General features: G+C 41.1%; 2 protein-coding genes across 8 annotated transcripts; one reads left to right on the top strand and one right to left on the bottom strand.

Annotated features, from left to right (window-relative positions):
• The first annotated feature begins 1,032 nt into the window (after positions 1–1,032).
• LOC142948347 (uncharacterized) lies at positions 1,033–14,085 on the top strand. Of its 6 annotated transcripts, none has more exons than XM_076090325.1 (10): positions 1,033–1,241; positions 2,019–2,097; positions 2,407–2,488; positions 2,602–2,668; positions 2,828–5,883; positions 5,986–6,090; positions 10,228–10,416; positions 11,701–11,755; positions 12,504–12,549; positions 12,809–14,085. In XM_076090325.1, the coding sequence occupies exons 5-10, from the start codon at positions 5,317–5,319 to the stop codon at positions 13,146–13,148; spliced, it is 1,302 nt and encodes a 433-aa protein (XP_075946440.1). In that variant the 5' UTR covers positions 1,033–1,241; positions 2,019–2,097; positions 2,407–2,488; positions 2,602–2,668; positions 2,828–5,316; the 3' UTR covers positions 13,149–14,085. The 6 variants fall into 6 exon arrangements, with proteins under 6 accessions (XP_075946440.1, XP_075946438.1, XP_075946441.1 ...); XM_076090323.1 differs by having other exon boundaries at positions 1,033–1,420; XM_076090326.1 differs by lacking the exon at positions 2,019–2,097 and having other exon boundaries at positions 1,033–1,420.
• Positions 3,385–23,330, bottom strand: LOC142948343 (centrosomal protein of 95 kDa-like). 2 transcript variants are annotated; one of them, XM_076090317.1, is made up of 21 exons: positions 23,140–23,330; positions 22,172–22,300; positions 21,436–21,543; positions 21,053–21,163; positions 19,502–19,619; positions 18,681–18,799; positions 17,796–18,001; positions 17,082–17,148; positions 16,648–16,715; positions 16,258–16,454; positions 16,002–16,104; positions 15,680–15,797; positions 15,385–15,590; positions 14,874–14,969; positions 13,507–13,657; positions 8,181–8,350; positions 7,962–8,036; positions 7,602–7,754; positions 6,914–7,060; positions 6,722–6,793; positions 3,385–5,187 (listed from the first exon to the last, which is right to left on the bottom strand). In XM_076090317.1, the coding sequence occupies exons 1-21, from the start codon at positions 23,162–23,164 to the stop codon at positions 5,011–5,013; spliced, it is 2,616 nt and encodes an 871-aa protein (XP_075946432.1). In that variant the 5' UTR covers positions 23,165–23,330; the 3' UTR covers positions 3,385–5,010. The 2 variants fall into 2 exon arrangements, with proteins under 2 accessions (XP_075946432.1, XP_075946434.1); XM_076090319.1 differs by having other exon boundaries at positions 19,502–19,616.
• Between the last annotated feature and the right edge of the window lie 118 nt (positions 23,331–23,448).

Here is a 23,448-nt window from a genome sequence, read left to right as displayed (position 1 = left end):
AAATGTAAAGTATTACAGTTTCTCCCTCTGAATGTAGCGGAGTAGAAATATTTAATGGCATAAAATGGAAATACACAAGTAAAACAGGAGTAGCCTTGCCACAAAAACTCTAGGCTACTTAAAGAACAAGTAGTTATTTTTTACTAATGTTCACCTTTCCTGAAAATGGCCATTTGAATAGTTAATGCTGGATTTTATGTGTTTTGAGAGACATGCTGGCAGAAATTCAAAGGAAAGTGGTTTTGTCCAGGAGATCTGATGCAGGGATGAGATTTCGATGCCAGGACTGTTGGCTGGATCTGTTCCTTCACTCCGAGTGTTATCAGCTCCACCAGCAACTGCAGCTTCTGGTTCCGCCACTGGAAGGAGGGAAATGAATCACGTCTTGTTTTCTTAGGTTTGCTAACTTACAAATTAGTCAGAATAATGATAGATGCCTAGCTACCTTTGTCTTGTTATGTGTATCAAAGTTAAAAATAAATGTTCTGACTTATTGCAGACGGGAGGATCTGAAAAGTCTAAACGGGAAAATAACAGACTGTATGAAATAACATGGAAAATGGTTAATAGAGATAATGGAAGAATTTGAAGACATTAAAGAAAGACGTTTAAGAACTCCTGAACCAGATGTAATAAAGACAACCAAAAAAGTCACAGGTTTCAGGTTCTTGAAATGTGTTTTAGAAGAATGAACATATAATCAGCATTCATTGTTGGTGTATTTCTGTCAATTGACTAATTAATCATCTATTTTTTTAATCTCTACAAATAAACCATTGACTATGATAGAATAACATCAATTTGAAAGGTGCCATCCTGCATGATGAGGTTATTTTAGTTTAGGTGACGTCATGTTAAAGGTATTTACGGTAACATTTTTATGTAGACCAATAATTCAAACGCAGTGTTGATTTTTCCTCAGAAAATATTATGATTGTGAATTAATTATAATTTAAAAAAATGTGAATGGTCCCAAATACATGTTTTGTTTACATCTGCGGGAGACAGGTGACGTTTGGTTCCTGCAGCACCGGAAGTGACGTCAGTACGCTGTGAATAACAAACATGGTGGATAAAAAGTCGGTTATTGAGAACTCTTCCGGTAACAGAAGGAGGATCGGAGGAAGGCCAGCGAGCAAAAAAGAGAAAGTGACAAAAGACGACAATAACCATCGGTTAATACGTTAAGAAACAATGTGGGATTAAAGCAGAGTCAACGATGGCTTTATACTACTGGACATGTAGGTTAGCTCTGTGTCGTTGTAACTGACTGTAATGTAAACTAACGCTAACGGAACACAGCGTGGAAACGTGTTATCAGTCATATCCCGTTATGTGTCCATAAACCCGCTAGTTAGTTAACTGACTCTCTGGTTGTAACGTGTTACCTTCGGACCGGGAGCTCTTCTACTGAAACCTGGTGAGACACAGGCCATGTGTGTACACGTGTTTTCATTTTAGTACCGCTTACCACTGGTACAATGTAACTAAGGACAAGTACTACCCAAGTATTTTACTCGTGTACATTTTTGGGTACTTTTACACTTATAACTCCACTACATCTCAAAGGGGAAATAATGTACTTTTTACTCCAGTAACGTTACATTTATTTGACTACATTTAAAGTTATACATACCATTCTGAAAGTATTCTGCACAGTGATTACTTTTAATTTTGGTACTTGAGGTATATTTTAATGCCAATACTTTTTATTTTAATACATTTTTGAATGCAGGACTATTTCTTGTAACAGAGTATTTCTACACTGTGGTAGTACTGCTTTTACTTCAGTAAAATATCTCAGTACTTCTTCCACAACTGCCACTCTCTCATACCACGGTGCCAACACTTTATTTAATTAGTGAAGACCTTTCTTATTTGAGAAGTAAAAAGTATTTTTGGACTACAATGTAATGATGAATATCAGTATGACGTGTTAATCCCACAACCTGCTGATATACATGCACGTGAAGGTGTAATGTAATGTATAGCCTCGTTTTAATTCGTTGTCTGTTTAGTGAAAGTGTGCATCACGAAAACCAGTTGACGATGAGTTCACCAAATGAAGTTGAGCGGAAAACTTGCGAAAATGGAAAGGTAAATGTGACTCAGAATATGAATGCCTATCTTTCGTATTTCCGTCAAATAAAGGAATAAATTATCCAAAAAATGAACTTTAAAATTTAAACAATATGCATACTTAATGTAATAAAATAATTTAAAAAAACTATTTTAGCTGCCTGTGTGACAAACATTTGAATTTACTCTTTTTTTTATTATAATATAAAATAAGTGTTTTTGATTTTATTTGTGAAGCTGTAGTGTCCGAATGTGCTATATAAATGAAATTGTGTTGCTTGTTTTGGGTTGTGCTGACGTGTTGCTGCTTCTTTTCCTGTTCTTAAGGAGTCCGGGATTAAAGACGCTGCGTGTCAAAAACCAAAGAGTCAAGACGAGTGGAAGACAACCAACCCGTCAGAAAATACAGGTGAGTCACCTTCACTTGAGCAAAGTCCTTCTCCTGCAAAATAATCTAAAGATTGCAAGCAAATTGTTAACATGTAAAGTAAAGTAATACGTTTAAAATGGATCCACACCCAGATATTCAGGAAGAATTCATCACCTCGTTAAGCGTGGGAGACGGGCGCTACCTGGTGGATTTGGGGAGGTATGCCGATGTTATTAATGCCAATAACGATTCAAATTGAGTTATTTGTTAAAAATGAACATGTCACCTACTTCCTCATGAAGATTTCCTGAGTTGATACTCTTAACAGAACCCGTTGAAAATAAGCTTGCTCCTACGCCTCTTTTCTGACTCCCTCAGCTCGTCAGAGTTCATCGTTGATGAAGAGTGCATCCTCCAGCTGTTCAAGTCATGCCGGGAATGCAGCAGACAATGTACAGTTAGGAAACGTGTCAAAGGGCTGAAGCTTGTGGTGAACCAGGCGTGCTGCTTCTGCGAAAGCCGCTCTAAATGGACTAACCTGCCGGACGATGATGACAATGACGAAGACGATGGCGATTTGCAGATAAACGGAAAAGATACAGCACATGAACAGACCAACTCAGCCAAGCAGTAATCCTCGTAGAGCGTTGTGGGACAGTGGCTGTGTACTGAGATCATGTTGAAGGAGCAATATGTTGTTACAGTGGACTAAGCGGCTCGAATTCTGGTTATTGTCACACGTCGGTGGAGTTTGGCCGTTATTCTTTGGACTGTCGTGAAGCGGTCCTCAACTTCCGTGTATGCTTTTACCATTTTTATTTCCACATCAGAGAACCATCGGATTCAAGTGAGAGGTCTGTTAACCTGCACACCACAGCCAAGTGAGACAACTTGATTTGAATTGGCAGGTAAGACAGAGTTCGAGTGAGCCGAGGTAGAGATGCATCCCTGAGGGAAGATGGACTTTTCAAATTTATTCTTACTTCAAGAGGTCATTCATCTTTTGATTAGCTTCCATCCTTTGTGCCAATATGTATTTTCAGAAAACAAGCAGCTGCTCAAACAATTGTCAAATTTTCAAGCAATATTGAACATTGTTTTAATGCCACATCCTATTCATTGTGAGTTGTTAAACTCAAGACCCCACATGTAATCTGTAGCAGGATATTCTGTCTGGGTAATGCATGTTCATGCCCAACGTAAAATGCATGCAGGCTGCATTACGATCGTATGCCATCACATCTTGAGGTGATCAGGATCGGATCTGTGCCCGGCGTAAATGCTATCTGTGCAGGTAGATCATATTCTTTAAAAAAAATACTGCCTATTAAGATGGACACTCTCCCTGCAAAAAAAACAACTACATATAGTAGCTAGTAAGTCTTCCCTCGCAGAAAGTGAACAGATAACATGTTGATCCCAGGTGTAAGCTTAAATAAACATGTGAGCCACGATTAATAAATCATTTTGGATTCCTGTCCACAATCGAATCGAAACACCTTTTTTGCATCATTTAAGGCCCAGTTATAGTAAATCTGTCATCAGCATTCAATAAGTACAGGTATAACTACAGATTATACATTTTATAAATTCATTATCATTTTTAGATTTGATCTTCAGCTTTGGAATTTGAAATGTCAGACTTCATGTTATTGTCGTGCTACAAATTGAAAAGCCTCATTACAGGATTTGTTCCGTAACTTTATACGTTTGATACTTTTGTATTGGATCAGCCTTAACCTCAGTAAAATACAAAAACAGTAACCTGTACCGAATGCAAATCACTTAACCTGCAACTGAGTTCAGGATCCCACACATTTAATGGATGACGATAAAGGGGCATTTGTGCGCTCATTAGATACATTAGGACAGTGCTACCCTTTGTGTTGGTTAAAAACTACAACACGTTTAGTTCTGACAGAGTGAAAACAATCAGTGTATCTGAAGAACAGGAGGAGTCATGAAAGACTTGATTATCTTCGCCACTGGTGATCGGACAGCACAACACCAGGTTCATTAAAAATCAAACATTAAAGCTTAAAAATAAATAATCCACTGGAAGGGTTAAATCACAAAAGCAAGACATCACACGAATAAGGGGGAAAAACGGAAGTTAAAAATGTCAGTGTGGGACATTCATGCTCGTTAACTTTGCATCGGGGATCCCTGTTTGGCAAGAGGAAGAACATGTTCACTACAATATCAGCACAGTGAGGGAGCCATTTCAAAACATTCTTATCAAGTACTAAAAACCCGTGGAAGGAGGATACTTGGTCCAAGATGTCGTTAAGGTCACGTAGAGCAGCTGAGGTGAGAGGAAGTTAGCTAAATTAGCCAATAGCTACATGTTGTGGAGTGTGTTCAGTTCATTAATAACCATCAGGACTTGTATCTTAAATTCCTATTTTGTGCAAATCTCTGAGGGAAGATCTCGAGGAGACAGTATTGTTCAGCCAGAATGTCGTACCCTTAGTTGTGAAAAGCAGAAACAAAGTATTTTGCAGCATGTTCCTATGATGTTAATCCAGCCTGGATTGAGCGGAGTTTAAAACAGCCCCGCGTCAGTGCAGATAGCTAGTGTTGTACTGGAAGGACGCCATCTGGACCCGACTGCGCAGCGCCTGGACCTCCAGGTCCTGGAAATGGTCGTCCTCGTCGTTCTGGATGATGATCTTCTGCAATTCACCGATTTCACGCTCCATCCTGGAACGCAGCTCTCGCTTCATCTTCAGCAGAGCCTGTGGGAATGGCAGTGAAGAAGAAGCACTCAGATTGTGTTTAACTTTAGTGAAAGTAAATAAGTCTCAAAATATATTTTGAGTACATGTTTATATGCCATATATACATACATACATACATACACACACATGATGGCAAATGTAGTCAATAGAGGAATAAATTCCTCAGTGTGTGAACTATCGACAGAGCCGTGCTGGCAGTGCCTACATGTACCAGAAAGCATTGCGTGCGAGCGTCTGACGCCCAACAACAAATCCTTCCCGAAAAACCCGGTAGCTCGTGGAGGTGGGCATTTCAAACGCGAGTGTGTCCAAAAAGTTAAAGGCGTCTCAAATACTGAGACAAAAATGCCGACGTGGTGTATCGTGCCTGGATGCTCCAGCTACAAGAAGAAGAGAGAGGAGCTCGTGAGCGTGAACTACCACCGACTACCGACAGATGTTGTACGCTGCAAACAATGGCTCCGAGCGATTAAAAACCCGAAATATGACGAGAACGCACCGACCTCAGCACTGGGGAGTCTTCGGGTGTGCTCACTGCATTTTGCAGCAGATGACTACAACCGGGACATGCGGTCAGAGCTGATGGGAGGGCCCATCAAGAAACTGCTGAAGACATCCGCTGTGCCCGCTGTGTTTACAAGCGATGTGGGCCGTGGCGAAGCAGAGCCCCGGGAGGAGCGAGGCCGGACAGATGTAAGCGGTTTATAGCCAACGTTAGTAGAACACATTGCTAAAAATGCCACATTGTGTCATGTACTGTTGCTGATCATCGTTATTGTTACTCTGCCATCGTAGACTGAAGAACAACCCGCCTGTACTTCTACCGTCAGTGCGTCCAGCTGTGAGACAGAAACACGGTCAGCTGCTTCAGCCCACGGTCACGGTGGGCTCGTGCCTGAGGTAAGACATTACGGTAATGGAGATTCTGATTTGGGCTTTCATTAAATAGTGATGCGTTATAAACTTTAATAATGGTGTCCACGTTTATTTACCGTTTTAGGAAATTGTTGCGTATTTTATTTATTTTTTAACTAACCCCCAAGCATGTCCAAGAGGTATTACTGTAGAGTTCTAGCCTGGCTGCTGTCCAAACCAGGACACAATAGTAAGATCTCCGTGCTATAATAAAAGCAGATAAAAACATTCAGTAGAGCTGTCTAGAGCTTTTATTGTGAAATGTAAGAACGGAAAGAGTGTAGCTGTAATGAGCTGCAGTTTACAGTGGGAGGCAACACAGAGTTGGCTGTCTTGGTTCAGACTAGGTAGCCTCTGCTAATATTTTATTACCATCATAAGTCTTCAATAGACGCAATCATTAGCAATTACATTGTGCAATCAGCATTTACTTAATAAGTTAAAGCAAAACACTTCGTCTATTCTATGTAAAACACACCGCTTTCTAACACGAGAGTCCATTCAAGTTGGTGATTTGTGGCATTTTAACTCATTAAAAACATATTGCTCATGTTGTGCACGAATAAGATTCAAATTTAAAGATTTTTGTGACAGCGGTACTAAGTCAAATGTTTACCTTTTCTTGAGATTTTTTCCGGACCTGGATATCCTGCCGCTCTTGGGAAAGTTTTTCAGCAAGTAGTGAAAACTGAAAGAGAGGAAGTGCATTAAAGATTCATCCTGGAATGCATGAGTAGGTCCATTTTAAAACTATACAACAGTGTGTGTGACTTCCTGGTTCTTATATAGGTCTGTGTGTGTGTCCTACCTGGTCTTTGTAGTAGTTCTCCATGGACTTGATCTGGTCCTGGTGTCGTCTCTGATGTTCCAGCCGCTGCTCCTTAGCGTAGGCTTTCTGCTCTCTCAACCGGACTTTCTGTAGCTCCAAACCCTCCTCAAACAACTGCTGAAACATCTAGACAGACACACAACCACACATCACGCAAAAGACTAACGCCAGATGTTCCCATGGTTTGTGATTTAACTTATATTACTTAATATCTAAGGTTATTTACTCTACAGCTCTGATTCCTCTCAAGCACCCACACAAATATGTTAAAACAGGGACCTAACTTGCCTAATAAAGTTTGGGTTTCAGAAGAGATGGACAATGTCAACAACCTCAAGTCCATTGCATCCTTGTAGTTTGTGGGAGCCATCAAAGTTGCCAAACATCAGCTGCTTTTCTTAGTTTTTTTTATCATTGAGTATTTTATATATTTGGGTTGTGAACGGGACTGTTGGTCAGACAACACAAGCAAATCCTAGTTGTCATATTAAGCTCTGGAAAGATTTGACCTTTTTTGTGGCACTTTTCAATGCTTTGAAACCTTTAGATTTTATATACAAGACATTAAATAAATAAATTGGATGTAATTCTATATTTGAGTAATCGTTAGTCGCTGCCATAGTCCTAGAACTGGAGTGCAGAGTTGCGACCGGCCTCCACTACCCACCCTCTCCTCCTTGGTGCGAGCCCTCATCAGGCGGGCGCGGTGCTGGACATGGTAGTCGCTGTGGTACTTCTTGGCGCGTGCTACCTGCTGCCTCTGTTCCCTCTGTCTGTTCTGGGTCGACTTCTGCTGTTGGATACGCTCTTTGAAATCCCTCTGGAAGATAAACATGTTCAGCTTGCAACTGGTCTGCCGTGTTTCACAAACACCGCTTGTCCAGAACAGGCAGGTGAAGTCTGTCTGCATGTGGGTGCACTGTTTTGTAAAAAAATATGATGACACTCTAAACATCCATTGTACCCGTTGATAAGGTTACTTAAATGTGAAGGGACCTTTTGAATGTGTTTATGTGTTGATGCTCACCAGACGCCTGTTGTGGTCCTTGTCTTTACGGATGATCTCCACCAGCAGGTCATGTTTCCTTTGGGCTTCTTCCACCTGACAGACAAGCAGGCGTTTACATATTCATTCATCAGTCCTTCCACCACATCGTAGATTCCAGATTGTAAAGAGCACACAGACACCACAGTCAGGCCCATTTGTCCTGCACATGGCAGACTTGCAGTGGCCACATCGTCCTACCTGGCTTGAGAGTTTGCTGCGACGCTGGCTGTGAGGGGATGACAGGGCATGGAGTCTGTCCACCTGCTGCATCTGCTGCTCCCACATCCGACCCAGGGCGTGGGGGGAGATGTGAAGGTGGGGCAACTCCTCAAGGAGCACAGGAAGGAGTTCATTCTCCTTCACCTTCACTGCAGAGAGAGGACAAGAAAAGGAACATTACAACCATAGTATAATCAGACTACAATTGGTTGAAATCTGCAACCTCACAGCTAGAGGTCACCTAATCCACACTAGTCCTTTTTAAAAAGGGAGCTCCAAAGTTAAAATGTCATCAAATAATAATCTTTGACCAGTCACAAGAACCTTTCCTTCATAGGTTAGCTGCAGTTTACAATAGATTACTGTTCAAGATGACCCAACTATGACCATACAAAGGTTCATATGGTACTGTGCAGTTTTGGGGAAATTTAAAGGAAAAGTCAGCAAAAATTGCATTGTAACAGATTGATAATTTCTTTTTTTATATATCCGTCACAGATTTCATGAATTTACCATTAAAATAATTGATATTGTATGAAATTTTCATTGCAGTCATGTTCAGGATGACCCCCGACTATGTCCGCGTAAAAACCCCATGGACATAATCAGGTCAGCCTAACAGGAATCCTTCGAGAATGTCATACAAAATTATGAATATCTTATGTCATGTGAGCTGACTGCCTTCATTTTTTTTTTTTGGAAAAAAAAACATGTACAGTAAAATAACTTGACATTTGACATGGGTGTAGTCTGGGTCATCCTGACTGGAAGTTGCAGGTAACCTGTGAAGGAAACCTTTTCTAAACAGGTCAACGGTGATTAATTGATATTTTAACTTCGGAGCTCCCTTTTTTAAATACAAAACAGTAGAGAAGAAAAAATATATAGTTTTATTATCAATGGACTTCATATAGCCTGATGTGCAATATAATGTCGTCTTTACTTGGTATATCAAATGTGAGAAATACAGATCCTTCGTCCTTTTTGACCGTTCCAAGCTCCCGTACCGTAACACCACAAATAGACGAGCATCAAAACCCAAGAGGCTGATTGACCGCTCTTGAGTGCGGCGAACATTTCGATAGTAGACGTAGACTACGCCAAAGGATCGAGCACACCTAAACACTACTTCCTGAAACCTACAGCTGTTCGTATAGTCCTGAAAACACATGTACAGTAGATGGTGGTCGGCACGCCCCCAGTGTACTGACACAGAACAGTGTACTGCTTTGAATGGGGGCAACTAAAAGAATGCCCTACCTAAAAGCAATATTAGTTTAAGTGTTAGCGATATAAAAAAAATATTTTCACTGCTTTACCTTGCCGTCTGACACCCCTTTCATTTGGCACTATATTTTTTCAACCGTAGAACTACCGTAGTCCTATGTATGAGCGCAACTGTGCCACGCACTGTATTACGCCGCAGCCCAACTGTCTGGGTCAGGTACTTCAAGAAATGCAGTTGCGCAATCAGACCGAAATCCAAATTCACTCTTGTAAATGTCTAAAAAGATGGTGCGTCCTTGCGTTTTTCCGGGCTGCTCCAACAAAGAAGTGTCCTGGTCACCATATCGATTTCACCGGGTTCCGCTGCATGAGATTGGCCTTAAAATGCAGTGGCTAGTTACACTGAAGATAGACAGCGACACTCCGCTGGCAAAATTGAGACAACTCCGCGTTTGCAGTGATCATTTCTCCGAAGAGGATTATTTGAGACCACGGCCAAATAAACTAGATAGACACTTGCTGAAACGCACCGCTGTACCCAACCACCAGGTAAGATAGCGCTGAATACCAACATATACCAACCCATGACAGAAATGCTTATGCTTTATTTCATTCATTAAGAATCTACCATTGCAGCACACCTTTTAACAAAATATTTACCGTATATGATGTATAGGCTCTAGTGGGGGCAACTCGTCTTTTTTTGGTTTGTGTTTATGATTGAGATGTAGGCCTACATGCTGTTTAAAAGAAATGCATATAACGACTTAAGGCTCATTCATGATTTGTATGTGCACAGGCATGTACTTCACAAAGCACAATACAAGAGAAACACGAGCAGCTTTCTGGCGTCCCAGAATCCACTCCGAAGCAGCCGCCAGTAAAGAGCCACCAGGCCTCCAAATTAGCATCACAGCTGAAGCTTGAACTGTCTCCCCCCAGAGAACCACCATCAACCTCTGGAGCTCACCCTGCTATTGAGTCAGAGGTAAGCTGATGGCTGCTGTCTGCAGTTCATTGCTACTTCACCAAAACGTATGAAAGTGTTACATAATGAGGTGTAATGTTTTGTAGTATTTCAACTTATTCTCAAGTTATCTTGTACATATTCTGACCATTGTGAGTACACACTAGTTTGTGGCATTCTTTCCAACAATTAGTCCATATTCACACATGATAAATAATAATAAACTTCTGCTGTCTAATAATCAGTCATTATTCAATGACATGTAGTGAGAGACACAACCTTGCTGTGAAGACACATTGTCATTAGGTCCTTCTGGTCTGGGACGTTTTTTTAATCTTTTATCTTCGGAAAATGGTCTGCAAGACACCGGTGCTCAGTAAGAGGAACTCTGCACGGTTTGTGATGCAGACTGTATGTGAGGCACTGGCATCCTCTGATTCAGAAAGATCCTAAAATTGTGTCATAACCGAGTCCTACTCATAGCAGCAGTAGCTCTACAGGTCCACATCTGCACCACCACATAGCTTGTGCTCTTTCTTGGCCTCCAGCTTCCACAGACGTTTCCCCTCTTTCAGCCCCGTTTAGTCTCCCTCTGCAAAACGTCTTCCTCTGTATACTCTGGTTCATAAAGGTATCCTCTTGTCTCCACAGTGAACGGCATTTTTTTCGTTGTTGTCATAAGCATGAACTGTTTATTTTATTTATTCCATAAACTCAGACTTCTTCTCCACGAAGGTCTGACCCATACAGCTGATCTGCTGAGTAATAAAACAACTTAAAAAGTACAGTGGACAGCACATTGGACAGCACAGTGGCATTTATGCGTAGGAATATGGAAGTTCTACAGTTGAGGAAATGTAGTGCCAAAGGAAAGAGCTGTCTGATGGTAAAGAAAAGCAGTGAAAATATTCTAAATATGGCGTACACCTAAACCGATGTTGATCTTTTTAGGTGGGAATTTATTGTAGTTGGCTGAATTACGTTGCTGCTGCTGCCCCCGTCCAAAGCAGTACATTGCTCAGCTTCCATGTTGTTACTCCTGTCTGTCTGTCCTGTTTGTAATACATTGACTATGGATAAATCATACAACCTCACTTCAGAGAATCAAATCAATGCCTTTAAGATAAAACGTGTGGGTATGCAGTGTTAGAGGGAAAAGTTACATACTAGAAATATAATGGTTGCCCTGAGGAATGTGGCGGATATTTTGCTTCCATGCCATACTACTTTCTGTTTGTAGTAGCAAAATATTTTTGTATACAACCAGTTGTTTGAAGTGCATCTGTTTTGTGTGGTATTTTACAGCTGCATGACACCTGGGCAGTAATTGACAGACCACCAGGCCAGGTCACAAGCACAGGTGAGCCAGTGAATGATCTTCACCATCTATTGTGGTTAGGAGGTGCATGTGTGATGAATAAATAATACTAAAGGTTCTCTTGTAGCGACAGCTTATTACGGTGATGTGTGGCTGCTGTGATGTTCACGGGGGACCTCGTTGATGCAATGCAGACGATGAGCAGTTAACATGTCTTAAGATTTGTGGCAGAGACAGGTATTCATATAAGAACGTCTGCATTTATTTATAGCAAACTGATGGTCTGTGCACAGTGTCTTGTATAGAAAACACTATTGAATGCGCAGACTAAGCCCTTCATGAGCATACTTCATGTCATACAGCAGACCATTCACTCGAAGCAGCAATACATGAACGTTGAGGATTAGTCAAAAAGAAGAAGAAGAAGTATTGCTTCAGAGGCCCTTAATGGTTTGAATGAAGACTTTTCATTGACATGTTTTTATGAACATCTTTTGCAATTCACAAAGGAAGCGTTTTTGACATCTCACAAAACAGATGTGCCAAAGGACACACATCTCCTGCAGTTACCATGTAGTTTTCTCTCTGTATACTCCTTTAAAACATGTGTTTGTCCTGTAAGTTTCTGATGTTCCTCAGCCCGGTGAAGACAGTTTGTCAGTCTGCTGTTGATGTAGTAAAAGTTGTCCAATAGAGTCCTCTCTATTATAACTTCTGTATTTTTTTTGGTTGGTTTTAACTTGAACAAATATAAAGATCCTTTTGACTGATTACCGATTTGAATTCACAGGCATTCAAGTAAATGTACCCGAGACGTGCACTGCCACCATGGAGAAGTAAGTCAACGAATAACTTTGATCATGTTCCCATAATGAGGCGAGTAAACCATGTAGCTTAAAATAAAAGGCAGACAGTTCGGATACAGTACATCAGGTCAGAGCTTCAGCTTACCCAGTTCAGTTTTTAACGCCTTTAACTACTGTTGCACCTGCAACATCCACAGAGACAACTTGTGCATGTTTCCAGCTGTAGCCGTGCTCCATACAACAAGTGTGTCATTATCATTTCTCCGCTCTCTCTTCTGCCCCATAACAGACCAACAGTGCAGCACATTGTTGATGAGGAGGCCATCCTGCAGCTGATGAAGAACTGCCCGATGTGCGACAGAAAGTGCCGCTGTACCAAACGCACCTGCGACCCTTACTTCATAGTCTACCAGAGCTGTTACTTCTGCAATTATCAACGCAAGTGGGCCAACCAGCCTGAAGCCAGAGATATGAACATCCAAAAGGCAAACACGCCGCCGAAGAAGAAACTTCGGCCAAAGAACAAGGCGTCTGTAAAGGCTGCCAGGACTCAGTCGTCACAGCTTCTTAGTAAAACGAGCACTCCTGAATCCTCAGTCTCAGAGCCCCACTGCTCATTAGAGACCTGAAGTGTGTTCACTCTGTCTTAGATGGGACTGACTTACATGAAACTGGGCACGAATAAACTGAGTTTCAGATGTGCCTTAAGGTGGAGCATTATTATGCAGTTGGAGATGTTTGACGAGGACGAGAAATATTGTAAAGTTTGTCTGTTGAGCTGAAGCTTCAGTCCAAACTAATAACATTTTGTCTGCTAATAAGGAACACAATCAGAGTAAAGCAGTAAGAGAGGCGATAAGCATGGCTTTGCTTGCTGGTAGTGGAAATACTCATTGTGTTGTGGAGAAAAATCCTTTTAAATACTAATCATATGTGTACAATAATAATAGAAAGGTCCATGTGGTGAATATACAAGTCTTGACCTACTTGAAGGAGCTTTCCTGGGGGCCTCCTGCCGTCTCCGTCCTGCTGTTGTTTGTACATTACGTTGTGAACTACGCTGGGCCTTCGTTCTCGCTGGGGACAGTCTGGGGGCTTCGGAAACATCCCTTAGTATGCCCTCTCTGTACTGGCGCTCCTACAAACACACAGTCACAGACACGCTTAACTGTTAGCAAACTATGTATTATTATTTCCCATTTGACATTTAATATATAAGTTTATGCCAACTGTTGGAGGTAAAAATGTTCCCCTTCAGTTTACTCTAGAACACAACAAATGACGTGATATTTATATTTTTATAGTGAAATGAAAATTGAGGAAACTTTATTTGTGTTTGAATGCATCGTAAAGTCTTTAATGCATTTTATACGATACATTATTCTATCTGAACAAATGTGCTTTCACATATTGATTTTAGTAGTGCAGCAAGTACAAGTGCACATTTTATTTCACTTCTATTATCTCAAGGCTGTGATTTGAACCGTTTGAAAGTCAGGTCACTGTTGCATATCTGCCTGTAGAACACCTCGGTTACAGTAAAATCTGTTAAAGTGATCAATGTGATCTTTCTCTTGAGTCACTCATTTCCACATAAGTAAAGAACCAAGCAGCCATAAACTAGCACAGAGCTAGTAGTCACAAACTGATGCTGTTATTTTAAGCAGAAGTTAAATAGATGGAACACAGTCACAACAGTTAGAACCAATGAAAATCATCCCCTGACTCATATACTGTCTAAAACCCTATTCGCTCGGGACTACCATTACCCGGGGGGGACTCTAGTAATCTGTAATAATTACGGAGGTCGTCTGTGATCTTAGTTACATGCGAGTCTGTCATGTCCATAATTTGTTAAGTGGAAACTTACACTGCAATCTAAATACTATATTTCTCCAAACATAATACTAAATGACTATGATGAAAATAAATGTTTTGATAGCATCTCACTACATGGTATGGAGACCCATTCTCACCGGATCAAGAGGTCTTTGGGAATATTACATGAACATAAATAGGTCTATATAATCATATTTATATTGTTTTTTGCAGATAAGAGGATGTTACACAGAGCCTTGACATCATATCTTGGAGATAATGTCTGTGAATTTGAGTAAAATACAGACTTTGCTTATCCCCTGCAAATGCGCCACACGAGATAGACTTATGGGGGTGGTATTTAAATCACATGAGGTCACTATTAAGAAAGCCAGTCTTTAAAATCTTGTGATGAGAATTATGTCAAAATGAGAAACAGACTAAGCTCTGTAACAACTTAAACAGGGTTGTTCTGTAGAGAAAGGAGGAGGGCTGAGAGTATTTATACTATACTAGACGTCATACTAGTGACTTACGGCTTGTTGAGCCTTGAGGCGTGCCTTCTCTAGATCTGCCCGTTCTTTGTCTTCATATCTTTTCAACTCCTCCTCATAGGCCTCATTCTCCAGATACTGAAAGAGAAAGATTCACTTTTACTTTAAACATAAATGAGATCATGAGTAGAATCATTTAATAACTGAGATTATGATTATTGAGTGATGAAAAAACAAGGAAGCAAATACACAATGTCTTCTTTTTCCTGTTTAAAATATGCAATTTATCAAGCCTAACTTGGTCTTTATTGTCCTTAAATTACAGCTAAAATCCTCCCAGTCAGGCTTCAGTGAAGCATTTTATTCTATTGAGCAGTCTGCAAATTACAGCCAGTTGACATCGTCAGCGTGGTGGAACTTATTCTTGAGTTCAACTAAAGTAATATGCTGTAAACTAAACTGTGTCTGCAACGTGCCCCATTAATAAACACGCCTTGCCTATATGGTACATTTAAAGTGGCAGCACTAAGGAAAACAATAGCTATGGTAATACCTTGCTATGTTTTCTGTGAGACAGTCTGTGGTGTAGCTCTCCTCGCTTTGAATGATCAGAAGCTGCAAGGTTGGTTTGTCTCCCATCATCCAGACTCAAGGCCTCTGCCATGGCATCTTCTAACTGTCCGTGCAGGGAGCGACGGACCCGTGGAGGGGAGGGGGATAAGGAGCGTGTCCGGTGGGTGGATTCGCCGTCAGGGTTTCCTAAAACGAATACATGTTACAATTCAATACATGTATTTTTAGTGTCAGCAGCTCTTAAAGGATAATGAATGTGTTAACTGTGTGTTTACCTGTGTGTTGTCTGGAAGTCCTGCCACACTCCATGATGCTGTCACTGTGGTGGGACTGCTTGTCCTCGTCTCTGACTTCACTGGACTCTCCGCTTTCCCCCAGAACTTGTTTGAGCATCTGTAGCAATTACACGTTGCAAATGTAAAAGTGATAATTCACAAATATGTATTTAACCTAAAGCAAACTGCATTGAGCTGACCACAACATACTCCAACCCAACTCCAAACAAAACAGACGCACACTTGCAGAAAGGATCAAAATAGCTTTTGCTTGAAAATATTAATTTAATATGCTGGTACCTTATACAAACTACACACACACCTGATCGAGTTCCTCAAGTCGATGGGAAAGGTTTTCAGATAAGTGATGCAGCTCCTCTTCTGCTTGCTTGTTCCTCTGTCTGCGATACGACAGAGGCTCCTCCCTGCTCAGGGAGACGATTACAAAGACACCAGACAGCAGAGATAGTTAAGACAGTCAGAAACATTGTCCCCTCATAAAATAATAATGTCAACGAGGACATGCTATTCCTTAATCTGTAGCTTCCTACTGTTCTCCGGCACTCCACCTGTCTTACCTGAGGCCTGTCCCAACTCTGTGATCTATCCTGCTCTCCAGTTGTTTTAGTGTATAACCTAGATACTCCTCATCTTGCTCTTCCTCCTCGGTGTCTGGCGGAGAAGGGGTTGTGACTGTCCTCCCATCCTGCAGGGTGAGGAAGAGCACATCTGGCTTGGTGCGGAACAAAACCCTCCTGGGTTCCCCATTGGTCGGCTGAAATTAGACAAAAAGTCATTCAAGTTAATTTGGATTATGCTCAGGAAATATTTTCAATAAGTCACTTTAGACAGAGCAACCCGGGTTGCTGGAGATAACACAATACTTAAACAATACGGATCCAAACGTGTCTGTGTGGGTTTGAGGTTGCTGTAAAACTGGTACAAGTGAAGGCATGTTACTCTCTTACCTCAAGTGTCTCCCCCTCTACTTCTGTCCCGGCTCTTTGCTGACTGGACAAAGACTTTTCCCTCGCACCTGGAAATTGAGCAAAACACAACATCGAGAACAAAGTCACACTTCAATCTGATGGGCGATTTCCACTTGATAGCAGTCACACAGGCAAAGCAGATTCAATTCAATTCAATTTATTTTTATATAGCCCAAAATCACAAATTTGCCTCAGAGGGCTTTACAGTATGTACACATTTGACATCCTCTTGTCAGATAAACAGTACAATGTGCTAGATGCCCCGGAGATCCACCATGCAGTCATAACCATCAATCCAATCAAGTGCTCAAGCTTTACTCCCACAATGTTTGATGTGATTCAAGATATCAAACCGTTTAACCCCTTGACATTTTAAACTGAATAAGAATAAAAGGTACATTTATTTTACTCACATGGAGGCTGGGGAGGAGGAGACTGTAGTCCGTTGGTAACAACTGTCTCAGCTGGCGGATCAGAGGTCTGTGTGAGAAGGAGAAAAGAGCAAGAAATTAATGTCTGTGAAGCTGAGCAGACACCATTACCATTTAGCTACAGAGGGACACAGCTTAGTACTGGACATATTGTGCACCTCAAAAGAAGGTACATTTTCTAAAATCATCTATGTCTCTCATGGACCACCAGAGACCAGACACAAGACTTTTAGAACATAATGACACTGGTGACGGGTCAAGTCACTACAAAGGAAGGAGAGGAACATCTTAAAGCCATAACTAAGCTGCGTGCGTAAGTAGCCACGCAATACCAAGCTGTTGTGCATGTCAGGGCCTGCTATTAAGTAAGTGTGCTGAGTCAGTCAGACGGCAGTTCCTGGTTTCAGTAATTCCCTTATGAAACTATAAATATGTGCATGTCTGTACTTTTTCTGTGATGTATTATATTATCTTGAATAAGGTATTGCTTAACCCTTTGAATGATCAGTGAACATATACAAAACAGAACAGCGAGACAGTCTTGCATTGATGTCACTGCAGTAATATATCTATATAATATATTGCCTCTAGAACTTTGGGAAGATAAAGTCTGCATGTCCTTTCCCTGCATGCAAATAAGAGGTCAATTGGCCGTAAAACAATTGAACCTCATCATGCTGAATTGAACAAGGCTACCTCTGTAGTGACAGGAGCGGCTCCTTCCTCTGCCTGCCCTTGGCTGAGGCCAGCAGCTGTTGGCGATTTGCTGGGCGAGTGTGGATCTGTGTCGGGTTCGCGGGGGGTGTTGCTCTGAGCGGGAGGCTGCAGAGCGATGGCTGAGGACAGCGGTTCAGTCGGTGGAGCGTCCTGGACGTCCAGAGGACCAGAGGTGGTGACTGCGTCTGAGGTTTGGGGAGGGACGGACAGTCATGGCAGATTAATCTTGCGATTTATTGAAAGAGTTACAACAGCTGCAAATTAAAATCTTAATAATGGAGCGCCTTGGTCGTCGAATGGTTACAGCGCATGCAAAATAGCGTCAACATTGCCAGTTCGGTTCTGAATTCATCAAAATATGCAGTCAATGACTATTTATCACCAAAGATATAAAAATCTTACATTTCTGCATGTTAAAATGTCTATTTTAGGAGTTTTCTGCATCCAAGCTTTGACTGAGATTGATGAAAATGTAAAAAATAAATAAATAGTTTAATAATAAATTAATCAAAATATCAATGATACTTGGAGGCAACATGATGTGACAGAGCAAACATATATCTGTAATTATTTTGGTTTATGTAGAGAAGGTTAGGCTGTGGTTTGCAGTGAAGCAACACTACCGGTTAGGTAACTACTGTGACAACCAAACCAACAGCATTAAATCAGTCCATAAAACAATGTGGGCGCTCTCAAATGCCTAAAATAGTTTCAAACAGCAATGCAAGGTCATTTGAGAAATCTTCTAGTCAGGGAACATGATTTCCTGACACACCTTATTGTAAAACATTTGGAAATCAAGGGGGAGACAAACCATTGATATGTATGCATATAAGTGGGGTAGAGATGGGCTGCGCGTCTTACCTTCTAGTTTGGCTGTGAATGTGCGTGCTGAGACTCCCAGCCCAATGAGCTCACTAGTTGATCCCATCTCCTCAGCATTCCAGGTATGGAGGGAATCTTTACTGGAATGGACAGCGGACCTGAATGATACGACGAGATATTATTTACCCAAAGTTCACACAAGTACTGTACAATAAATTACGGATGTTTTCGAACTGACAGATTTAAAAAAAAAAAAAAAAAAAAGGAGTCAATGAGTACTCAGCACCAAAGACATTAAAATCATTAGTTTTGCATGGTAAAATACGAGTTTTCCAGATCCACGCCTTGTCTTAAATTGGGTCATAGCATTCCTGATTCCAGCGCCGTCATTTGACGTTGCAGTGACATAGCTGATGGCAAGGAAGAACCACAGAATAGTTCAGCTTGTATTTCTCTGGGTAGTCAGGCGGCATGCTTAACAGAACTACTTTGTTCTCTTGTGTTGCACTAACTAGTTACGTTTCCAACAGAGGAAATTGCATCGCAAAATATGAGTGTAGAGGATGTTATGGATGAGGATACATTTTACAGAGTGAGAACTCCACTTTATCTGTAAATATAGCAGGCATTGAGGAACCTATTGCTTCAATGGAATACATTATCCCTTTAATATTTACACTACTGCTGAAGGTTTGCCTAACTGGCTGTTGTGTCAACAGGATGTACAGGCCGGATACGCCCTGAAGCTGAATGATATGGTCGCACTCACGTGGAACAAATGGGCCTGTGAGCAATATTTATTTAACTCCAATGCAACTCATCTTAGTGTTTGGGGGAGTATGTGTAGCAGAAGATCTTACTCTCCACTGGAAGACAAAGATCCTCCATCCAGTTTAGTCTCCTGCTGTGTGGCATTGCAGCTTGTGGGCTCCTTGGTTTCATCCGGCACATCCTCACTCACACTGTCATTCACTTCTTCTGAAAGAAAAGATGAACAAATGACCACGAGGGAGAGAGAAAACAAAAAAAAATGTATATATAGAAAAAAAACACAAAGAGAAAGCAATACTTGTGATCACGACACGTAATGACTTCCATGGAATATTAAAAGAGGAACGAACACATATGGCCTTTAATTCTCACTCTCAGTATTACACTGCTGTTCAAAAAGACAAACCTCAAAGACACAGCCTACAAAGTCTGACAAACAACTGACACCATGTTGTAGTTCTGAGCACTAATGTAAACTCAAAAGCCAAATACAGCAACTACTAACCAGCCGAAGCACTAACAGCAGAAGCACAACTCTTCATTGTTAGACACTGAAGAAAGACATCGCACTGCACCAATGTCACCACAGCTCAGTACACGGACAGCTGTTAGCGACATTCTACTCGGTACCAATCTCAGTATTGCACATCCAGGACGTTTAATTAGGCCATTTAGAAGTTCGGATCACTTGTGTGTGCAGACACAGTCATTAACTACTAATTGCTGTTTGGCAGCGGTCTGAGGGACGGGCCACTCATACAAAGGCATGCTCAGTTCTGGCACATGAAGAGAGCCGATTGTTCTCTGTCAAACTCCGGCACCAACTGGTTCTAAACTGGGTTCAGGACACATTATATCCTATTCATGCTGAAGGACAAACAAGCAATCTATCCTAAACAGAGACTTATGTCTCAGTCCGTAAAAGTAAAAGTAGCTGATTCAGGCAAACTGAGGACACTCTGGCCACTGCTCTGTGAAGCATGATGAGATTTAAAGATGTTGTATTGTACGTATGATTGATTGATAACAGTTCTGATAATTAGGGCTGCCCCCTCTAAGTCAATTAGCCAACTAATCGGTCGATTTAGTCCTAGTCGACTATGATTTCTTCAGGAGATTAGTATTTGTTTGTGCTTTTTCATGATGGATGACTTGTTTCCCAGAAACTTATGAACACATCTCTGGTAAACACAATAATTAGAATGGTGCTTTTGTGTGATTGTTTGTAGAGAAACTTAGGCATTATTATTAGTTTTACAGATCTGTCGATTAAATCAACTAATTGATGAGACAGCAAAATCGTATGAGCGTTAGTCGACTAACAATTTCTTTGGCCCTACTGATACTCTAATGTTTATGTCAAATCAACAAGTATTTTGTTGTGCATTGATGTAATGTAATTAATTAATTAAAACTAGCATGTCACCGGCTTTTTCGAGTTACTAAAGCTGAATCTTTCGGAAAAACATTTTGGCAAGTTTCTATACATTATGAAGCTTCAAAACATGTGATTAAAATTATACGGTACTGATTTGTGACATAAAACAAAGCCCTTTTGTGTGCAAAACTTTTGTTAGAGATAAAAACATATAATTATCTGTCAGGTTGATGAAGGAAACGTGACAAAAGAATCTGCCTACCACCGTTCTGTGACTCCTCGCTTATCTCCTCCTTGAGATATTCCAGGAGGCCATCGAAGATTTCCAGAAGGTTCTTGATAGACTCTTTGTCGCCTCTGACGACATTTTCTCCTGCAAACACACAGCCATTATTATTATTCTCAGGGCTCATCTGTTTTATTGCTGAAGAACATTTGTCCTGCAATTGTCCTCGCGCTTCTGCAGCCCCCTTCATGAAATTAGGAAAACGGGCCATGCAGCCCAAAATAAAGATACTTGACGGGGAAATTCCGATCTCAAGTCGATCCATGTTTGAATTTACGTAGCAGTTTATCATAGTTGCTCTTCTCTTATAGATACACATGACTTAATGTTGTTGTAAAGAGTGATCGTGTTCATCATACCTGTGATGTGTGAGAGACTGATCTGGAGGTAATCCAGGGAAAGTGAATCAATCACAGACTGAACGTTATGGACGTTATCCTCTTGACTGCATGGCGCTGCAATGTAATCTGAACAAATACAAACGCAGCAACGTGAATAACCAAAGCATGTACGAGACCAAGGAAATGCACAACAATGCCAAGGGCCACATGCATTCACGCACTTCCTTGAACACAAGAGGGCCTTCACTTTAAGTCTTTCTCGAACATAACAATGTATTAAAGAGCTCAGCGACATTAACAGTCGCATGATTGCATGTTTAATGGTCTTAGGAAACATTCCTGATACACTAAGCACACTCAGGCGATCATGCTCTAAAGTAAAACCTCACGGCTTGTTAACCGCCAGTGGTTTTGGCCCTTTGATTTGAATATCAATGACCTTGTTAGGGCTAGAAATTATGGTTGTTTTCATCATTAATTACTCTGCTGACAATTTGCTGAATTAATTAATCATGTGGTTATTTTGTCAGTTTGACCAGCAATACTAAATCTGTAGATACTCAGCTTATTATCGCATTTGACAAAGAAAAACAGCAAATCATCACAACGGAGAAGTTGGAAATGGAGAATATTTGCCGATTTTACTTTAAAAATAATAACCTACACAATGACTTATTGAAATAGATGCCTACCATGTTTCTGTTGATCTACGTATCGGTCGATCAACCAACTGTTTGGCTGGTCTGAATCTTACCTGGAACTTTCTCTCCCAAGATGTTTTCATACAGAGCAATGAAGACATTTGCATCACAGTCCGTCAGTTTCCTCAGCCTCAGCTTTATGGGACACTTGCTGAGTAGATCATTTGCCACATCTACCCAATCTGTGGAAGAATGCAACAGTCTTCAGAATCATCTAAAAGAGTGAAGTCATCATTTGACTTCAATATCTAGAAAGTATTTCTACAGAATAATAAAAATAGAGAGGCATGGAATGGTTAAACAGAATACTTTCTTAATAAAGAAGACATCAGTGTATCATGAAGAAAGACTTGACTTCTAGAGCTCATTATGGAGACATTCACTGTGTTTTAACGTCTCTCACCAGGTTCAGTACCTCCTCTAGGGGTGATAATGGTCACTCATGATGCTCATCCGCGGCAAACTTAAGTTTGAGAGCGGGGAGTCATCTCTCCCCGTCTCACACACAATAACTACACTTTATATTTCAACGTAACGTTATGTATTGTACCTTATTTGTGTTGTATGTTTCTCGAGTCTGCCAATAAAGATGAATTGAACTAGCTAGCTTCCGTTAAAGACTACTGGTGAATGACATAGTTCTCAACAAATAACACCGGTGGCCATGGGTTTGGGATGTTAAAACAACAGACTATTTATTGTTTACAGTTCATTGCCTGCTTTAAATCCCCTCTGACGTGTTTCACCATAACTTCACCGGTTGAGTTCACTCAAAAGTAGCCAGCTAACGTTGCTACTTCAGCGTGCTAACGGGAACATCATCAGATAACGTTAAACTGAGAGCTCCAGTCAATCTTTAAATTAAAAAGTATATCTAAAGTGTAGCCCGTGTATGTTATTGTGATGACAGGATCGGTGACAGCAGCAGAGCTACAATAACCTGAACGTTAGCTGAAAGTTAGCGTTGACGTTACGTGTCGCTAGCTTTCTCCGGGTCTGGAGCACGGTCTCGGTGCCTCACCTCTCTCTCCCTCCTGGGTTCCCATGAAACAGCTGTCGACGAGAGGCAGCTGGAGCTCAAAATCTACGGACTAAGTGAGCTGGAAAAGAGTCTCGTGTAACCCGGAGCCCCGACCTCACAGCTGGGGTCAGTTCTGGTGTTTGTTGTGGGTTTCTGGGAGAAGGAACTACCGTCTCTCGTTTAAAATTGAAGTCTTGTTTGATTGGACGTTAGGCTCGTTCTTTGTTTCCGGGTGTTCCCTTTGGTGAGCGCGTACCGCCCTCTGCTGGTTAGTGTGTATAACGCAGGCAAAAGGCCGCATTTTAGCCT

The sequence above is a fragment of the Anarhichas minor genome, unplaced genomic scaffold (assembly GCF_050575085.1).
Source record: "Anarhichas minor isolate MPS153535 unplaced genomic scaffold, ASM5057508v1 ptg000012l, whole genome shotgun sequence".
NCBI lineage: Eukaryota > Metazoa > Chordata > Actinopteri > Perciformes > Anarhichadidae > Anarhichas > Anarhichas minor.
Note: the sequence above shows the minus strand (reverse complement) of the source record. Positions and strands in the feature narration are given on the sequence as shown.